The sequence below is a fragment of the Formica exsecta genome, unplaced genomic scaffold, assembly GCF_003651465.1.
Source record: "Formica exsecta isolate Colony F162 unplaced genomic scaffold, ASM365146v1 scaffold735, whole genome shotgun sequence".
NCBI lineage: Eukaryota > Metazoa > Arthropoda > Insecta > Hymenoptera > Formicidae > Formica > Formica exsecta.
In genome coordinates, this window is record NW_021853501.1 from 122,710 (window position 1) to 144,769 (window position 22,060).

A 22,060-nucleotide genomic window follows, 5' to 3' on the forward strand; every position below is an offset into this window, starting at 1 on the left:
GTTTGCGTTGAACCTCGCTTTGCGTGGAAAGTAAAAAAACCCAAAGAGCTTCGTCTCTGGAAATGTAAAGAAACACTTTTTCCACGTCTGATCTACGTAAATACAATGTAAACAACCTTTATTTTTCTTTATTTTATAATAGAAAAATCATTAAAATTGTGAAATCATAACTTTAAATATCTCAGAAACTATAAGAGACCGCCGGTTAAGTTATAAAGAAAAGTTACTCAGGATCATGTCCTTGACAACATATGTCAAGGTCAAAGTCATCGGTGAGGTGTAACCTAATATGCATATTTACCAAAAATAGAAAAAAATATGATAGATATCTATGCTAAGATATATGTAAAATAATCGAAAGAGGGTTACAGACATGCATGTATAATCAGATGATGTTAGCGTTCTTCTAAACAGAGAATAATTTGAATGACACAATGACTTTGCTTCGAACTAAAGTAACATAAGTAGAATCGTCTGTCCCTGACTCGTGCGTGCAGTAGTTCAAGATCAAATGAGTCGGCCGTCAGTTTTCTTCAACACGGCAGATCTTAATCTTTAAAGCGACTTTCGAGTCGTTTAGTCGTTGATTTTCCTTAGTGTTGATAATACAATATTGCGAAAAGATGGAACATTTCAATTGGTAATATAACATAACGACTATTATATTATATTAATCAAAAGATGATTGTGCGAAACTTAAGCAACAGAAAGAATCTATCAATTTTGTGCAGTCGTATTTTACATGTAAAATAAATCTGTTCATCCGAATGTTAATAACTAATTTATGATAAATCGATGTGAGTGATTAATTGGTTAAAATTAAATAGTTAATTAAAGCTATATGAATAATAAACGAGTGCGAAACGGAATCGTATAATGCAAAATATCAATATACCCGTGCGCGCACGCGCATATATTGCAATTTATATAGAAATTTAACTTAACCAGATGTTTCGAACAGGAATAGGGAATTTACATGATTTAGAAAAAAATTGCATTTAATAATTTGTATATACTTTTAATTGTAATTTTGTTTTTCGTAATTTTTTAATACAAATTAAGCGAGAAAATAAATAATAAAATATTTCATTATTTGAAATTGCCAAATACGGTCTGAAAACGAAGTCTTCCCGAACGCTGTGTGACGTCACACTGCAATAAACATACTACTTTTATCCATTGCAACAATTCATTTATTTTGAGAAATGAGCAAAGGAAATACATACAAGACGTATTTCATATCTTTGTGTAAAAATACTACAATTAAAACACCAGATAAACTGTTTTTTTATATACCTCAAGACAAAAACGTGAGAAAAAATGCTTTAAAAGTGCCTATTGTGTCGATGAACCAGGAGAATAGAGTTATTTTGTTGTCAAGATTATTTCGATGTCTATAAGTATTATGAAAACATGCTTTTTTATGTTTTAATTATAACATTTATAAAAATGTCAAACAATATCTTTATATATATCTATTATAAAAATTATTATAAAAATATCTGACATAACCTATAGCGGAGTCTCCGTAATTTTCTCTCGAAGATCTACGACAGACACGATAATTCATTGTAATTGAAACAATTGAAAAGAATTACTACTAATAATAATAAATATATACTTGTTCTTACAAAGCTGCTTTTACTCGTCGAACTTCTGAAGCATTGTATCGCTCATCAGTTACAATGTATTCTCAAACCATAAATATACTTATTTTTGGCAAATTCGTTGAATCAGCTTTAACGAATTCTGGATCCAATTGATTTGGCATTTTATTTTAATATACACAAATATCAAAGGTAAATTCAACAACGGTCGTAGTATAGCATTGATAAAATACTAAGCAGACGGTTGAAACTATTGCAATGTGACGTCATACACTTGTCAACCAATCAAAATCGTTTTCTCACAGCACAAAAAATTTTAACTATTATTAAATTTCAATTTAATATTTGAATACCTACCTGTTGATAAAAATTGAAAACTTTGTTCTAAATAAATTTATAATAAATTTATAATATATCTAAATCACAAAAAAATGTAATATTTTTTTCATGCAAATTCCCTATATGCATACATCGGTCAGAAACATATAAGCAGTGTCAAGGAACGAGATAATCGATATCGAGGAGTTTCGAGGCGGCAGTCATATCGCATTTACAGGTTACTCCACGGGACGTCAGTGATTTTAATGTATTATAAACGTGTAAAGCTGGCGCGAATATCGTCACAAAATATCGTGTACGAAAAAAAGATTGGGACAACAAATTCTTATCGATCTTTATCAATATTTCTTGCTACATTTGATTTGTATAAAATAGATAGAGAATATTAAAGCAATAAATGAGTGTTTTTTCTAACTGATACAAATGTCAATGCGCAGTTTTCACTACACAAGAGAACGTGTACTTTAAACTCGGTTAAGAATGCGAGAGACATACTTTAAATGCCTCGCAAAGCTAATTCAAACTGCGCGTAACTTTCCAAGTTGACTCTTGTAGTTTGCGTGTCTATCATATAAATATGATAAAGACGAATAAAAAAAAACAGTCTTAGCGCAGATATATACATATAGATGGGTGTCCTATTAAAATATTTTTGTCATGTATAATTTTTGTGTTTAACTGTCTACAACATACATTATTATTTTATTCTAAAAATATAATTTATTAATCTAACCAATATTAATGTGTCCAGTTCAATTTTATGTATTTAATCTAATTAATTAAAATTTTATTTTAATTGCTGACCACATAAATCATGGGAGAATCATTAAATTTATTTGAGCTTATTTATTTCGATATCTAAATCAAAATACTACCCTTTCTATACGCATCATTCAATGCGTAAAAAATATTTACTAGCAGCTAGCTTTCATTTCTGAAAGAAAGAGAGAAAGAAAGAGTAAACTTATATAAAAGACTCTAGAAAGTTATGAATTTAAAAGTCGATCAACAAATGCCGCGTCATTGCAGGAGGAAGGGGGATTCTGCGTATGTAATAATTTAACTGTCCCCACGACATGGATATACATATACATATATATACGTCGACAGCGAATAGTAAGAACTATAAGAGAGAACGCCTATCATTGATTGTAGCCTACTGACCCTGTACCTCCAGACACGATGGCTCTTATGGACATCGTTGTTTGCGAAATCTGTTGAACTTGCGAATATAATGCTAGAGCAACGAAATCGACTCGCGGAATATTCTAGCTTCGATTCGTTCAAACAAGATCGATGAATCGCACAAATAAATAGAATTCTTGTCACACGTATAAAGTCACATCTTATTTATGCAATCGAAATCGAGCGATTACGCAAAGCCCTAATTTTCTAAAACGATAAAAAAAAGTTTCGCTTGGTACAAATATAAGAATTAAAATCAGGATGTCTATCCAAAGCTTGTAAGACAATTCCCTGAAAATTCCCTGATTTTTCAGGTAATTTATTCAAAATTCCAAGGTAAAATTAGAGAATTTTTAGATAAAACTTTTTAAAATAAGTCTCTTTTCTGTGTGCGTTTTCTAATGCTTTTCACTCATACAAAGGGAAAATAAACTATTTAAATTCTGAATATTAAATTTAAAAATGCATTGAAAAGAACTGAATGACTTTTATAAGATAAGCATTTTTCATTTGCATAATATTTTCATTTTCTATCATTAATTGTAAGAATTACAATAAAAAATGTGTACTCAGTATTGTGTATTCAGTATTTTTTGCTATGGCAATGAACATATGATCAAAGAGAGAAAGATATATATTTATAATATATTTGAAATATAATTCACAATCATTGGCCAATCAGATTGCCGATGCTTGCAATATAAGAACAAAATGATCAAAGAGAGAATTTTTGAAAAAATTCCCTGAGTTTATAAATAAAATTCCATGAGAATCCCCTGATTTTTCAAGGTAAAAATGAAATCCCTGAAAACTCCAGGTTTTCTAGATTTTTCCAAGGAGTAGACACCCTGTAAAATATATTTACGTGTACATATAAAATTCTTGCAAATTCGTGTTTTGTAAAACGGGAGAGTTTGTTCGCGAAACTGTCCTGCTAATTTGCAAATTTCTATTCCACAGTTGAATCGTGGTTATTCTCCGTTTTATTTATGACGATACTTGCCAACATTTACCTTGGCACGCGACACAATGTTGCCGTTTGACGCGGCTCGTTGAGACAAGAATGAAGGAGGCGCTCCAAGAAGGTTAAGGATTATTGTCACAATCGGATTGGGGTGAGATTTAATGCGACATCGCGGGCGCGCATAATATCAACGAAGATTTTTAAGACACTTTCCGATGATATCGTTCGTCATAATTCATGATTATTAGCGAGCACTGTGCCAAATGGATCACCTTAATACAGTGAGAATAATACGAATAATACGATGACCCAGAATTTTCGCCTATAAATCGGATTATACGGCTACCATCGCGGATGGCGGCAAAGAGATCACAATAAAGGATAAACTCTAATCTTCCGCAAAATTGCAGGTCTATCCCTATTTTCCGATAAATTATACATCGTTCCATATTAATCTGTATTCTGCATTAAACACTATAAAATCCGATATAGAAACTCTGCTTTGAAATATTCCGCTTGCGCGTAAACGGGAACAAAGGAGAAATAAATATACAGAATTAAAAAAAAAAATCATACTCGATGAAAGATATTTATTCAAATGTCCCAGTTTTATTTTCGCCGAACTGCAAGGATCGCATAACGCATATTAATTGGTTTGAATTGTATGTTTCTCGTTAAGGATGTATGTGTCATATATCAAAACATTGATAAAGCATAAAAATTTCATGGACTGTACTACTATCTCTTCTGAGTATCTGTGCAAAATCTAAGCACAATTCTCTTAACGATTTGATTATTAACGATTATTCTCTTAACGACTTGAATTATTTAAGTTTAAAGTTAATATTGATTCTTATAGAAAATCGCACATTATAGCATTTATTAGCTAATAAATAAATTTAACAAGAAAAAAACATTGCTAACGAAATAAAAATTTTCAAATATATTTAAAAAACTAATAAATATTTGTGCAAAACTTAATTTAAATTCACTTACTCGTTTAAAAGTTATTTACTAAAAATTGTAGAAAAATATTATCTCTCTCTCTCTCTCTCTTTTTGCAAATTACTCGACTTTTTTGTTTCTTGCAATTGATTTCAGGGGGTCATTTGTGCAAAACTTGATTTAAATTCACTTACTCATTTAAAAGTTATTTACTAAAAATTGTAGAAAAATATTATTTCTCTCTCTCTCTCTCTTTGCAAATTACTCGACTTTTTTGTTTCTTGCAATTGATTTCAGGGGGTATTCACGATCAAAAGCTTTTGTCATAAATTAGGAAGAATATTAATTACCACTATTTTCTTTTATGAAGACGTTAAAAATCATATTATTTTGTGATACTTTAATTCTTTTTATAATCTGAATTTATTTATTTGATTTTTTAAACAGTATAAACATAAGAAGTATGTTTTTGTTTTAATTTTGATAGCTTTTTGCTACTATTGTATAGCCAAAACATTCTTAAATTAACTGCATTACGTAGACGCTCATTTTTTACAACGTCAAATAAAAATACGAAGAAGAATGAAAAAAATAAATTATTTTAAAACGATGTAGCAATAAAAATGATCGAACAAAAATGTTCTCTTCACGATTGCGTCATCTGCCATTAATTTTTGTATAGATGTCCTTAATCGGGAAAAACAAATACTCGATCATTTTTCATTTTCAATTGTCATCCGTTCAGAATTTAAATCTGAATCAATAATTCTACATAATATCAATTGCAATTGTGTTGCCTGCCAATTATTCCGACGTAATACCCGCATCGCGTTGTTCGATTGAAACACGCATCCCCTATTTTCCGCGACCACAAAGAGCGCATCGTCGCGCGCGCTTAATGAAGGGAAACAAACCGATCCAAACAGCAATGATTTGATCGATCCAGAGATGATTCAGTGAAGAGAATATTTGCATATTGCCTGATTTGCCTTTGGAGGATTCGATAAAATTCGATTGGCGTTGATTTCATATGATCTGCGGATGAGAAGATAGTAAACAGGTATAAAATAACGCAAAACACACATATTGGAAGTGATATCAATTTATCGAGAAGTGTACTCTCTTCCTCTCTTTCTCTTTCCAGCTACTTGCGTAATCGCTGACCGCGATAGCGATTGCTCAATATACGGTTATGTATAGGTCTCCCGAGGTCGCAGGTTGTATGTTAAATAAAATTATAAAATTGAGAGAGGAAGCGTACGAAAAAAAACGCGAGACATTTCATGAGTTTTACTCGGCAATTAACGTAGCAATTAAAATCGAATCGAGATACGTCCACGCATATATTCGGCGCGTGTACAAGACTCGGGAAATGTCAATACCGCGAAGACGATCCGAGAGTGTGAGAGATCAAGGACAATTTTTGACAGGACAAACCGCGTGCACAGGCGGATTCTTCTGGAATCGATCCAAGCGGGAGACGCTTCGGTCGGAGACGCCGCGACTAAACGTCAAACGGATCCGCGGACGCAAGTCACGGTTCGACCCCCCGAGCCGTTTAGCGGTGCTCAACTCGAATCACGCGAACGAAACTGCGACGAGGGATGTGAACGGCACGTGGAAAGGAGATGTGAAAAGTCAAAGCGATGAAATAGATATTGTAATCTCTATAATGAGAAAAGCGGTTCTTTCAATAAACACATGTCAGATCGGAACATAAAACACGTAGAACAAAAATATACATAGCGTACAAACCAGATGTGAAATAGCATAAATTGATCAAGTTCGCACGAAAATATATATACAGGGTGTTCCAAAATTAGATCGACAAACTTCAGGTGATTATAAAAGATACCAAAACAAGCCAATTTTGTCAATAAACTCGTATCCGCAAATGAACCATTTTGGCACTAAAAAATCAGACTAACAAGAGCAAAAATTTTTGAAAAAAATTATTTTTTTCAAAATTTTATTAATATGTTTTTATTATGAAACTTTTATAAAAAACATTTTTTAATGTCTCGAATAATTTTCGAGATATATCGAGGAAAGCCGCTTTACATATGAGGGATTTCACCCCTTATAATCGTTTTTGGGCCGCAACTGGAAATTTTTAAATTCAACTATTTACCCTCCTACATGTGTGTAAAGTTTCATCAAAATCAGAATTTTCGGGTTCGCGAGATTCCCTTATTAGTCTATAGCCTAGTTTACACCGATATATTTTAATACGTATTAAATATTATATTGGCCAATCATAGTCATTCCATTCTTTAGAGGAATGGCTATGATTGGCCAATGTAATACTTAGTACGTATTAAAGTATACGATGTAAACCAGGCCTTTGATTCTCTAGCCAAAACGGCTCATTTTGCGGACACGGGTTTATTGACAAAATTGGTTTATTTTGGTATCCTTTATAACCACCTGAAATTTGTCGGTCTAATTCTGGGACACCTTGTATATCAGAATATTCGTATTTTTAAAGACGATATCTCGTTTCATGACTTTTACCGAAACATTTCGTTAACTTATCTAAAGAAAAATTTATGTCCCTTTCGTCACATGTTATTTCGAATCTGTGAACGATGCAAATAATTATCGTATTGCAAAAGCTAACATAAAATTGTCGTATATTCATTCGACTTGTTTTCTCTTGCTTATCTCTAACTAGTTTCTCTTACTTTAGATTAATATGAGGAAGAAAAGGAAGTTTTTGCAAGGCAATATATATATCCAAAATATATCCTTAAAATACTTGATTTAGTCTAGAGTTATTATAGCACTACGAACGTACTATCGATTATATAATAATCTGTTGGACTCATCAATATTTCATTAATACACCAAGCACTCGCAAAAGTCCCATCATTTCCCATCATTAAGCGCATATGTGAAAAGAAATTTCTTCATTTATTTAATCATTAAGCAAACATCATTTAAATGAGAAAAAAATGACAAATAAAAAAAAATTAAAAGATAATTTGGCAGATAGATATGGAGCATCATGATTAATCGCAAATCTATCGTCACACATGCCACGTAAAAAAATTATTTTTATATATATTTGAAAATATATAAAACTCTCTCTTTCTCTGTGAACGATATTAGCCACATTTGCTGATCGTTGCAAGAAGTGGTATCGTCGAGATCCACCGGAATCGCAAATGCAGGACGAAACTGTGCACATTGCAATGAGATCTCGTTGAGAAAAATCCGTCTGACTTTTCCGACATAAATATCATCGGAAAAATCGGAGCAATTAGTACGATCGTACGATAAACAAGGATATCGATTCTGTAATTCAAGTGAGAGTGAAAATTACAAAAATGAACGAATTTACTAGGTTTGGACCAATGAAATTATATATTTTCTAGTAAATTCGTTCATTTTTGTAATTTTCACCAAGAACCGTAATAGACCCCCTGGGTATCGATTCTGTAATTCAAGTGAGGGTGAAAATTACAAAAATGAACGAATTTACTAGAAAATATATAATTTCATTGGTCCAAACCTAGTAAATTCGTTCATTTTTGTAATTTTCACCCTCACTTGAATTACAGAATCGATACCCAGGGGGTCTATTACGGTTCTTGAACGAGATGAAAATTACAAAAATGAACAGATTTACTAGATTTTGACAAATGAAATTATAGATACTCTAGTGAATTTTCTCACTTTTTTAATTTTCACCTCGTTTGAAAAACCGTAACAGGCCCCCAGATTTCGGATCTTTTCCGTTCGATCCTGACGCTTATGAATGACAGCGCGTAGATGAAAGAGAGGTAGCCGTAGGGATAGCGAGAAAAGTCGCGGATACATCCTCGCGTGATAGAGGAACGCGATAGAGGAACGGAACGGAATGGAGCGCGGCACCGAAGACCGAAGAGCGAGAACGGTCTCAGGCGACAGCGCTCTCTTTCTCACCTGAAAGTCGCAGTAGATGATCTCGTTGTCGTCAAACAGTCGAATAGTGGCGCGATGCACCACCGTCACGTCGCTCTTGCTGCCGAACTTCAACATTTCTGTCCTCAAGTCGCCACCCAAATTATCCCTCCGGCCTTCATCGTCCCTTCCACCACAGCACCACACACTGCCCGTTTATTAATCGCGACACGCGCCACCGTCGTCGTCGTCGTCGACGCCGGTTGTTGTCGTCGTCGTCGTCGTCGTCGGCGACGTCGTCGTTGCCTTGGTCGTCGTCGTCGTTGTCGTTAGTTGCATCGTCATCGTATCATCGTACCGTGTGTATTACTGATTAATGCCTTGTAATAGGCATAGAATCTCACACGCACATACAAATACGCGATTTCTTAATGAATTATATATGATTCCGTAATAAAAATTATAATTATATAATTATAAATTATTATATGTTAATTCATAATTTAGAATTCGTGACCATCGTCCCTGCACCACACACTGCCCGTTTATTAATCGCGACACGCGCCACCGTCGTCGTCGTCGTCGACGCCGGTTGTTGTCGTCGTCGTCGTCGTCGTCGGCGACGTCGTCGTTGCCTTGGTCGTCGTCGTCGTTGTCGTCGTTGTCGACGTTATCGCCGCTGACGCGCGACCGTACTCTGGATTAATCGACGAGCTGACACGGCACGGCGCGACCGCACGGTTGCACAGCAGTGAACGACGACACATCACCGTGGCGGAACAACGCGAAGCTGTCTGTCAACCAGTACATCCCCACTGGTGGCACTGGTGCGCCGCCGCCGCGGCCGACGCGACGCTGCCACGTCTTCGCTGCCGGCCGCTGCCGCGGGCCGCCTGCCACTTCGCGCCGTTGCCGTTACGTCAAATGTCATGGCGCTGACAGCCGCACCGAATTTCCGCGCCCAATTTTGATTCGTCCTTATTGATACTCTCGAGTACCTGGTAAGCGAAATATATGTGTATAAACTTTGCATCAGATTGACAGTATACAATTTAACAAATGGGTTGAAACAAATTTGTGCAGTTGATATCGAGTTATCATAAATACCGAATTATCTAAAGGAACTTTTGTGAGTAATGCAAAATTGACACGAAATAGATCGTAAAGTTTTTCTTTTTAGGCTTTTATATAATTATTATTATATTTAAAACTCTCGTAATATAAGGAATATTGGGGTATTTCAGACGCGAACCGATGAATTTCTTCTTAATAAATAGAGGACGCTATATGTCAATCAATTATATCAGGGTATCGATTCTGTAATTCAAGTGAGGGTAAAAATTACAAAAATGAGTGAACTTACTAAAAAATTTATAATTTCATTGATCTAACCCAGACAGCACAAAACGTCCTCAGGATCATCCTGAATATGTCCAGGATGGTTCAGGATATTTGTAGGATGTTTTAAGATATTATTATAAATATATTTTATGAAAATTTAATATGCATACATGATTACTTTCGGTTATGTAGGCTATTTAATATAATTTAGAAATTTTAAGTATTGTAATAAGTATTAATGTCCTATAAATGTCCATTGGATAACTCCTGGATGTCTGTAGGATATCTGCCCTGTCTATTATATTGGATGTCCTTTGGATTTCCAGAGGATATATACATGTGCAATTAATTGTTAACATTAATTTCGTTTAATATTAATAATTGAATTTGATGCGCACATTTTCATATATTCAAAATTATTATTTATTTAATATTTCATGAGAAATGTTACTATGCGCAACATTCCATAAACTTTACAAAAAATAGTATTCAACCGCTAGTTCGTTTGTTTACCGCTATGCGACGCGCGAACTCGTATTTGAGATTTGGTCATGAGAATTATATAAAGCTTGCAAAGAGCAACTAACAGGAAATTAAAAATATAATTATTTTTTATCAGTTCAATTTTTGATGCAATCCCAACATAGGGAATTCAGATTCAGATATTGGATTGTTTTGAAAATATTACACGACTCAAATCCGGAAGCCAAACCTAAAATATTCATGTACAGCACGAAAACCTCAAATATTAAAGAACGTGAACTATTTTTAGTATTAGATTTTTAGTATTGGTAGTAAATAACAGAACGCAATCTTAATTTATATTTAAATTTTAGAATTTGTTTCTTTTAACGTATGAAAAATATCCCTAACATATCCTATAGAAATCCTTAAGGTGTTCCACAGGATCTCCCTGGATTCTCCAGAGGCTAGTGTACGGCTATCATTTACTCTTCCTCAGGACATCCAGAGGAGATCCGAGGATTAAAATAGGATATCCTCAGGATATCCTACATGTATATCCTGGATGCCCTTTGGACGTCCTAAGGACATCCTTGTGCTGTCTGGGAAACCTAGTAAATTTGATCATTTTCGTAATTTTCACTCTTATTTTAATTACAGAATCGATACTCTATTTCCAGAGAGGAACAAACAGGGTTGGGCATTTATCCGTAAACTATAATAGTCTAAGTCTACGCGTAAACGATGTAACCTATATGTAACATGTCATCTATGTCAACAATGAGTAATCTATGAAACATGGTTTGTCAAAAACTTTCTTTATATTTCGTTTTTTATGTTTTATGCTTGAAACATAATGGCCGCGTTCAGCAGAGAAAACCGCTTAGTAGCAATCGAATGTGATTGGTTCTTACTTTTAGAACCAACGAATCAACGTCAAGTGTTGACAAGACGATAACTGAGCGCTTTCTCTGCTGAACGCGGCCAATTACAAACAGAAATCTAAGCAACCAAAGGCTGATGACAGGGGTTGAGACGTCTGTCATAGTCGTGGACGTAAAATAAGGCAGAGAAAAATGTAAGTCGTAAAAGGCTATTATACAATAGCGTTACGTTTTTCTCTGCCTTGCTTTACTAAAATCACATATATAGATACATTAACTATTTTATAATATAATCATTCTTTTTTTTCGTATTCTGAGATCTAATTTATAAAGCTTACATAGTTTACATTGTCTATGAAAAAAGTCCACGTAAACTTCATGTAGACAATACGTAAACAATTCATGTAGACGTAATTTTGAAATCTACAGCACAACCTTGGGAACAAGCGAGATATCTATTATAGATGCGTATACCATTCACAAATAAAGTAGGAATCGTTTTTATTCATGAAGGAACAAAACAGAATTTAAATTATCGACCGAGTTTTTGCGCGGTCGTACATCTAGTTCAACGTTACTTTCTGCGCGATTGAAGTAACCGCCATTTTATCTAAACAGGAGTTCGTTTTACCAGAGAGAAGCCTGAGAGCGGCGATCCCAGCGTTTTTCGTACGATAGCTTCCGGTCCCGCACAGCAGCGCCTCTACGTCCATTTTACAGACGCTTGGAACTACATGGCCACGTCCATTTTCGGTGGCATGATAAAACAACTAATTGGTTCATGTCCATGCTACGTCCACTTTTCGATACTGTCGGTCTCGGTTCATGTCCGTGCTACATCCACTTTCAATATTGTCGATACTGGTAGTACCAGAGAGAAACCTGAGAGGGGCCACGCCGCCGTTTTTCCTGTAACGCTTTCTCTAGCCGGTACAAAAAGTTTTGTATTTTGCAACTTAGCGGTTTGAAAATAATTTTAATGGATTAATGAGATTTTTACGATTAAAATGACACCAAACATGACATAAATTGGATAATTTTTAATTAAACATGTTATCAAAATTCTGATTATTTATTTAGTGAAAAATTATTCGATTTATGTCATGCTTGGTGTCATTTTAATCGTAAAAATCTCATTAATCCATTAAAATTATTTTCAAACCGCTAAGTTGCAAAATACAAAACTTATTTTCTATAGTAACATGATATCAGGTGATTGCATAAGTTCGTGCCCGATTTAAATATAAACTTCAATAGATTATATCTTTTGTGATTATTGATATATTATCTTTAATTAGTATTATTTAACATCAACGAAATCGGATAATAGATCATTTATATTGATCAAATCATTTTTTCTGTTTCTTTTTTTTAGAATATCTTGTGGAAGCCGAGTACCTTTCCGTAGACCCGTACATGAGAGCGTATGTACAAAGATATCCGGTCGGAATCACGATAATCGGAAGTCAAGTCGCTAAGATTGTGGAATCCAGAAATCCGAATTATCCGGTTGGCAAAAGAGTTGTCGGTTATCTTGGCTGGAGAACTCATACGATTATCAATCCAAAGACAATCGACCAAAATGATAAATTAATGAAACCACCGTATATTTTGCGGGACATTGACGATTTGCCACTGTCTCTCGCTTTAGGCGTGCTGGGAATGCCAGGGTAAACAAATAGAAAATATTTTCTAATGCGTTTGTCTGCGCCGTCGTCTTCTAATGAAACGCATCTTTCTTATCTTTTCGTGACGGAAAAAGACATGAGATATATAAAATTAGAAAAGAAAACAGGAAGCACTCTTACATTCTCCGTTTGCAACTGAAATTTACATTTAAACTTTGAAATTTATATAAATCATAAGCTCGCGCAAAAGTAGATTTATCCTTATATACTGATATAGAGATTTGATTATATATTAATTGCGAGATATATTAACTTCTCACAGAAGCTGTAAATTGATCAACTTCACTGTTTCAAAATTAATAAATTGACGAAGAGAATGGAGTTGATCAGTTTGGCTTCTCTCAGAGGCTCATATATAAAACCTGTCAAAAATATTGAATAATAAAATGTATACAGATTTACATTATGAATGTAAATGTAAACTCGCATTCTTTATAGCAACTGTGATATGATAAATTTAGTTCCTGTGCGATCGAGTGTTACAATATGAGATATGTAAATATATCAGATCAACACAGTGTTTATGTAATTACATATTAAATCGCATAAACCGTCCTTTGATCTAGCGTATTTAAATTCTTAATATTGCAATGTAATGCTTACGTTTTTGTACATTCTATTTTTATGATCTATTTTGTATATTAATGTGTCATATCAATGTATATTAATGCCTTTTTTGTTGCTCGTTTAATCATATGTAATTATGTAAAGTTCACAATATATTATTTATAACTCTACCTACACCCAAAAAAATACATACTATATACAAGTAAATATTACTTGTTTCAAGTATTTCAAAAGTTATATATCCGCAAATCTATCATAAGTTCATCATAAGCATCAAATTTATTCAAAATGTATTCTGAATCATAGTAAATTTAATACTTCAATCAAGAATTTTAAATTATATAATTGAAAGAAATACACTAAATTTTTCTGATCTAATAAATTTTCTTACATTAAATTAACCATATCTGACTTTTCTTCGATCAAATTTTATAATATTTTTCAAAAGAAAATATTTACTTTTTTTGAGTACATGATAGTGAGTTTTTCTAAAATTTGAGACAAGTTTATTTTAAGACTATTATTAAGAAAATATTCTTTGTTAAAGATAACTGCTACTTAAAAGAAGTAAAGTAAAACTGAGTAATCATTTTACTTAGCAATAGAATAATATTTTTTTGTGTATATCCACCTTCTATCGTAATCTTGATCTTCTAGATTGAATTGTTAAATGTCTAATTAATCTTCAGAATAAGTTATTGACATAATTTATATAATTTATTTTACATACCTCCATACTTTACTTCCACATTACTTGTCTTCAACATTATTTTTAATTTTAAGTTTAAAAAGTTTTTAATTACACAATTTATATATAACAATTTATATATAAATATTAATTATATTTACTATTTGTCTTTGAATTTTTCACACGACATAATAAGAAGTAACGAAGTATGCTATAAACTTTAAACAAATTAATTTCGAATATTTGTTATTAGTTATATTTGTTGTAGTATTACATTTCAATCACAGACAATAAATGTACATTTTTTTAAAATTATCTTTCAGAAAATGATAACCGACTGTATAAATATTTAAAGTCCTATTAGCCCTTGTTTTGTGACATGGCGCAGACAGTTTATATTAATAAATAAAAAAATTCTTAATATTAAATAATTTCTGATACTTCTCTAACTATAAATATATTTAAACAAAAATAAACACACACATTTTTTCTTTACGAAAAAGCAGAAAAAATGTTTGAGCAAATCAACCGTTTATTGTCTACGAACAGTTCTTGCAAAATCCCTTACGCTTTCAATATCCTGATTTTACCCTGCGGTTTTACATAACCCGCTCAACACCCTCGGCTACCCTTACAGCTGGCACATTTTCGACATCAGATGCTGCGCAAAACTGTGAGAGTAAAAATTTATATACGCAGTGTATCGTTCTAGCTCTTTGCCAAGTCATTTATCAAATGAATCATGTTTTTTTCTGATATACTAGGTATCGTATAAAATTATAAAATCATTGAAGCAGAAATGAGCGGACGATTCAATCGCAACTCATAATTGGCCGAACTTTGAACTCTACTTAGAAAACGATTAAAAAGACATTACGCGCAGATCTTGATTAATTCTTCGTTTTCCTACTACGAGGTTTCGATACTGAAATTTTTTGACATCCTATATATATTTCATTCGATAGATTCGATCTGTGCATCTGATACTATGTAGATAGTAGGAGGAAAAAAAGCATCTGATAATAAATAGTAGGAGGGAAAATGTCACAACGAAAATATTCATATAGTCGTGTCAGACGTGCTGCATGAAGGAATTTCTTTTTAGCTCACAATCACTCGTTAAATATATCTCGACATGTGCATATTTGCATCGATATAACAGTGTCGATAATGGCATGTTTATTATACTTACTATGATGTGTTATTTATTTTTAACATCCAGTGATCTTCAAGTTAATAATCTCATTGAATAATGAACGTAAAAAAAACTGAGATCGTTCTTTCGTAGAGTATAGATAATATTATTGGATCGTTTTTTATCGAATCGTAAATATTTTACTCGAGAAAATATTTCTTGATATATATACTCACGAAAAAGTTATTTTCCCCGCTCTCCTCACCCTACACCTTTTTATATATTTATTCCTCTTTTATCTTTATTTCTTTTATTTTTATCTCTTTTATCTTTATTTTCTATATCATTATATATATATATAAAATTTCTATCTATATATTTCAAAGAAAAAATAATAACAGAATGAATAAAAAAAGAAATCAAAGAACGAATAAAAATTCTAGTCATTTAACAACAAAAATGCTTATGTTTTTTCGAGACAAGAAGATGATATTAATCATTTATAATTGTTTCAGTAATCGCACCGTTTCAATATTTTAATTTCTCTATTTATTTTTTCTATATATTCCTGTAGTTCTTATGGTAATCATCGATTAGTTTGCTTCTTACGAGTAATAAAAGAGAGTAAAAATATAAGAAAAGAAGTAACATAAAATCATGTCGAGCCTACATATGCATATACATACAAGTGCGCGTGATGATAGCCGCTCTTAATAATAACAAATAATGATATACACATAGATCGCATTCTCATAGACCATATTTGCTAAAAGTCGCATAAAATCGTGAACTTGGAATTTAGGATTCAAGAAAGCATAGAGGAAAGATCGTATTCCGGGGTCGGGGAATCTTATATATAAAATCATCTAACATAAACTTCTCTTTTTTACGATTAGAATATATATTCAGTTAGGGAAGAACAATCTTTAGATAAGCAAAAAGTACTTTGCTTAACAAACATAGCTTTCTCGCAATAATAATAATTAAATATAATTAATTATTTAATAAAAAGTTGTTCAGGTAACGAACCGATCAAAAGATATTCCAATAACATATCCCCATATTTCCTCGATTATTTATAGATATGACAAACATGTATCATAAAATTATAATAAAAATCAATTATTCTAAGAGATTTTGTTTTCTATCGTTAAGATTGTATGAAATCTTTAGAGATTGATCCGAGACATCCAGAAAACATTCTGCATGACATATATATTTTCACGAATATCTTTAGGAAATCATGTTTCACTACACAAGCTTGTATAGTCTGTACTTTTGTGAGAACGGATCAGATTCATCTTGCCATTCTTATCGATTATTACCTTGCATTTCTTATTTTTAACTTAAACAAAGAATTATTTAATTTGACGCACGTGTTATGATTTTTTTGAAGTGCAAATTAATTCCATTAGCCGTGGCCGTAAAAGTTGATCGTGGATTCAGAAAACTCTCGTTGTCTTGAGTTTGCCACATTTCGTAATCATGCAGAAGCAATGCCAAAACAACTTTATAGCGTGTAATTGGCCCACTTTCATTCCTGTGAATCAATAAAAGATCGATTTTAATGCTAAAACGGCTATAAAATCATAATCCCAACGATAATTTTCGTGTCTTATCAGATAGAAGATATCGAATCAAAATTCAACTGTGTTTCTTATTTAATTTTCTCTCTAAACAACCGTATAAAAAATAAAAAAAAAAATCACCGGTTGTATTTTGATTAAGTAAATGAATCTATTGTATGTATTATATAATTAGTCCGATTATGTGATGCTTTTACTTACCGGGAATAATTAATATAACCTAACCTACTATATACTCTACATTATCATACCTACCTATGCACATCCTATGACCAATTCCGAATGGCATGTAGGCGTCAGTGATATGATTATTTTTGTTGAATCTATCGGGGTTGTATACTTCGGGTTCATCCCAGAATCTGGGATCTGCCCCGAGTCCGTATAAAGAGATGTATATCGGCGTACCTTTCTCGATAACGATATCGGTGTTAGAAATCTGGAATTTTATATTTTTATTAATATTTAATTATACTCATTAATGGGCGACGCATTTAATTTTTATAACAGTAAATTTTATAAGAAACAAACTACTTTAGTTATAATTTTCCGTTCAAGTTTTCAATATATCCAAAATCTTCAAGTACATAAAAATTTCTTATTTATCACAATATATATAATTGCGCATTGTCAATCATTATACCTATATTTGAAATAAAGTTGGTATTTGTAGATAGTATTTTAGAAAATGTGGAATCTACAATAGAAAAATATTTAAAAAACTTTAATAAAATAACGTGTGAAAAAAAAAATAAGTCTGATGGCTTCTGCACACAGGACGCGGAAACGCTTGCCGCGCGGCAAAAGACGACGCGGTAGCCAATCAATTTTTCGCTCTAATGGAAAAGTTGTAAGTTGATTGGCTACCCCGTCTCCTTTTGCCGCGCGGCAAGCGTTTCCGCGTCCTGTGTGCAGAAGCCATCAGACTTATTTTTTTTTTCACACGTTATTTTATTAAAGTTTTTTAAATATTTTTCTATTGTAGATTCCACATTTTCTAAAATACTATCTACAAATACCAACTTTATTTCAAATATAGGTATAATGATTGACAATGCGCAATTGTATATATTGTGACTTATATATATTGTTATATCGTTAGATGAATGAATATCTATGCATTTTACATTTTCTATTTATAGTGATATCTAAAATGATATCTGCAAGTATTAACTTTATTTCAATATGCAATGATTTCCATTCTACGCAGTATTCATACGTAACAAATTAAAAAACAAAGTTCAAGTAATCACATTGCAAAAACATACATAAATACCTAAGAATAGATGCTTTATAAGCGCTTAAAGGATGGAATGTTTGTAAGAAACCAGTGTTCTATAAAAGTCTAAATATAAATACCAATACGTAAAATGTATTAAAAAACAACAATCAAAGTACATGTTTTCTACGATGACAGTTATTAATGATATGAAGTAACATATATAAGAGAAGTAGCATACATATAGAAGTAGCATATGCAGCAAGTCGTTAGAATTTTACTTTTATTTTTTTAAATAATTCAGGTTGTCCAACATAGTTAATGAACTCGTTTTTAAGAATTATACAAAACGTCAAATATGAGTAATAAACAAGTTAATAACTATGTCCACAAAAAATAATCGCAAAGCAAAAAATAATCGCATGCAAAGTTATTATGTAAATGAATTATATGCACGTGTCGTATAATAAATACGCAGTACGTAATCTCTACGAATTGTCAAAATATACGATCTCCACAAGGGCAGCTACTCTGCTTACTGTGAAGTAAGCACAGCGAGAGAACTAATCAGCATCGGGGAAAAGAGGCAACAATGTCAATAACCTGCCTTTTTTAGAGAGGGACTAGCACGCAGCGCGCTTCGCGCGCGCCATTTATTCTTTTTCATTTAAACATTTTTAACGACATATACACAAAATCATATACGTCACAAAATAAACCAATATAACTGCCTAAGTATTCTTTTTTTTGCTTTCGCTCTTTTTTTCTTCTCTCCTCTCTCTCTTTTAAAATTAAATAAATTGGATAATATTAATAATTTTTAATAATATTTCTTAATAATATTTAACAATATGTTTAATAATACTCAACAATATTATTATCTGATATTAAATTTATTCTCCACCTTTTTTCCTTTTGCCTCTCTCCCTCTCTTTTGCTTATACTTCCTCTTCTTTAATTTTAACTCTCTCTCTTTCTCTCTCTTTCTCTTTTGCTTATTCTTTCTCTTCTTTAATTTTAAATAAACTATCCTTTTTTTGCCTTTGCTTTTCATTTCTCTCTTTCTCTTAGAGCAATAATAAAATATCTCTAATTAAAATTCTGCAATATTTTAAATTTAATTTTATTATATTCCTAGTTTTATTTAATTTTATCTTTCTTTTAGTTTCGCTTGAAGTATTCTTTTTTTTGCTTTCGCTCTTTTTTTCTTCTCTCCTCTCTCTCTTTTAAAATTAAATAAATTGGATAATATTAATAATTTTTAATAATATTTCTTAATAATATTTAACAATATGTTTAATAATACTCAACAATATTATTATCTGATATTAAATTTATTCTCCACCTTTTTTCCTTTTGCCTCTCTCCCTCTCTTTTGCTTATACTTCTTCTTGTTTTATTTAATTTTATCTTTCTTTTAGTTTCGCTTGAAGATAATTTATTCGATAGCAGAATCGAACTCGTAAAAACGTTACGATTAACATTATAAAAACATTATCAATAAGCTTTTTTTTTAAATTCACTTTATTTCATTAATACACTTTAATCGCATTTTTCTGATCAAATTGCGGGAGAAAGATTTGAATTTTTTTATACGGAAATCTTTAAGAAGCAGATAAAGCATATCGCAGTCATAAGTCACGCCGATTATTTATCGGAAGTTCTAGATGCTCAATCTCCAAGACTTGGGAGAGGGGAAACGTCCGATATTTCGAGAGGCGCAAACTAGCGACGCGTTATGCATAAATAAAATATTCGACACGTGCTCGCTTTTCCTCCTCCGCATGATTGCCGGACGAAAGGAAGAACTTTGCAGCCGACACAAAGTTACAAAGTTAAACAAAGAACGTAATGATACATGTCGAAATATCACCGAATTGTTCAATCAACTATATATAATCATATAACATCATCGTGTACGGTTTTCTAAATTTTTTATTTCAACACAGAAACCTATAAATATCCGATCAAAAATATTCTTTAACGGATTTCTAACTTTAGAATTTCTAACTTTATACGGGCCTAAAAAATCAATCTCGAGACAAAATCGCAATTTAAAGTTTATATTAAATTATAATATATACGAAGCGAAATACAAAACTTGTGAATCCCGAGTTATCTGTGCCGCACTGTAAAGCTAATAAGATTGTAAGGCAACCTTCATAAAAATTTATAATTTTTATTTTACTTTTACTTTTAAATTATTTTTATGTAACGTATACACTGATGTTTTGGAAAGAAAGAGAAGAGAATAAAAATATATTTACATATCTCATGTAATCTGTGTCATGGTTCATAACGTTTTACATAATTGTTATCGCACATATCGCACATTAACATAAAGCTCCGATTATCATTCCAAGTCATTTTTATAAAGTGAAAATTGTATAACGAGAAATTAAAAGAATAAGTCTTATGTATTAGGATATAATTATCACCGTATTAATTGTAAATGTTAATTAATCTTGAATATAGTTATCGAGAGAGATTAAAATAGTTTCGGATGCTATTGCAAAAAATTATTATTCCACAAATTTCAAACGCGGTTGAATTTTCGTCAGCACAATCCGAGAGATTTCCCGAAATATATATACAGTATTGCGATTCGATCGAGTGGTTCGTGTCGACGACGGAAATTGGAATGTCGATGATTTAAACGTCCCCGATTACGTTATTGTAAAGCATAGACAGATACGCACGTCATATACAAGCAGTCCTTCCGAAACGAAGTAATTTATAGAGGAATGCATCGGACGGTTAAATCAATCCCACAAAATATGGATAGCCCTAATCACCGAACGAAAAAGAAAAGAAACTTTGACGGATTATTATCTGAGATATATCTCGTAATAAATTTATTCACAGAATTTTGAAACAGTATTTTTTTTTAAATCCAAACTGTCCAGATTGAATCTATGTGAATTTGAAGCCGATTTTTGATTAAACGTAAACAATTTAAAGTCTAGTCAAAAATGCTAATCGATAATAAAAACGTAGAGATTACGAATACATACTTTTACACACACGGATTGTGGCGTTCACATGTGTATAGACGCGGCGAAATGTTGAAAAATAATCCTATACAACCGGATCTTACAAACACGGCACTTACGTAATGAATATTAAAACTACAGACTCTCCTTGAACACGTGTACGAGGAAGTGGCAGGCGGTCACGCTTATTTACCATCGACTCTCCTTGACCCCGATAGCGAACAGAACGCGCGATTATATATTTTCATGAGCGCCACGCAATTATCGTACCCGCGCGTACTATGATATAAAATACGCATAATATGATATAAAATAAATATCTACATATACAAGATACGTCTTCCGTACAATTAACATTGTGTCTTTCATCCGTGGATTTTGCGTGAATTTGAAGCCGATTTCTTTCATTAAACGCAAATAATTCTAAGGCAAGTCAAGAATGCTAATTGATAATAACAATTTTTATCTGTGAATGTTGATCTCTAAAAGTTGATTATAGAGTGACTAATTGCGAAAGGAATGAGACAGTCTGGTGCAATTGAAGAAAACTCGGCGTGAAACGTAATTTTGAAGAA

At 32.2% G+C, this 22,060-nt stretch overlaps 1 protein-coding gene across 2 annotated transcripts in view; it reads right to left on the bottom strand.

Annotated features, from left to right (window-relative positions):
- LOC115243810 (FERM domain-containing protein 5) overlaps nucleotides 1–9,238 on the bottom strand; it is a 41,511-nt gene extending 32,273 nt beyond the window's left edge. Inside the window, exon 1 of one of the 2 annotated variants that reach the window (XM_029821049.1) lies at nucleotides 8,968–9,238. In XM_029821049.1, coding sequence (XP_029676909.1) covers nucleotides 8,968–9,063 — 96 coding nt within the window. In that variant the 5' untranslated portion in view covers nucleotides 9,064–9,238. The remainder of the gene's footprint in view (nucleotides 1–8,967) is intronic. The other variant, XM_029821050.1, reaches the window with a different exon arrangement.
- Between the last annotated feature and the right edge of the window lie 12,822 nt (nucleotides 9,239–22,060).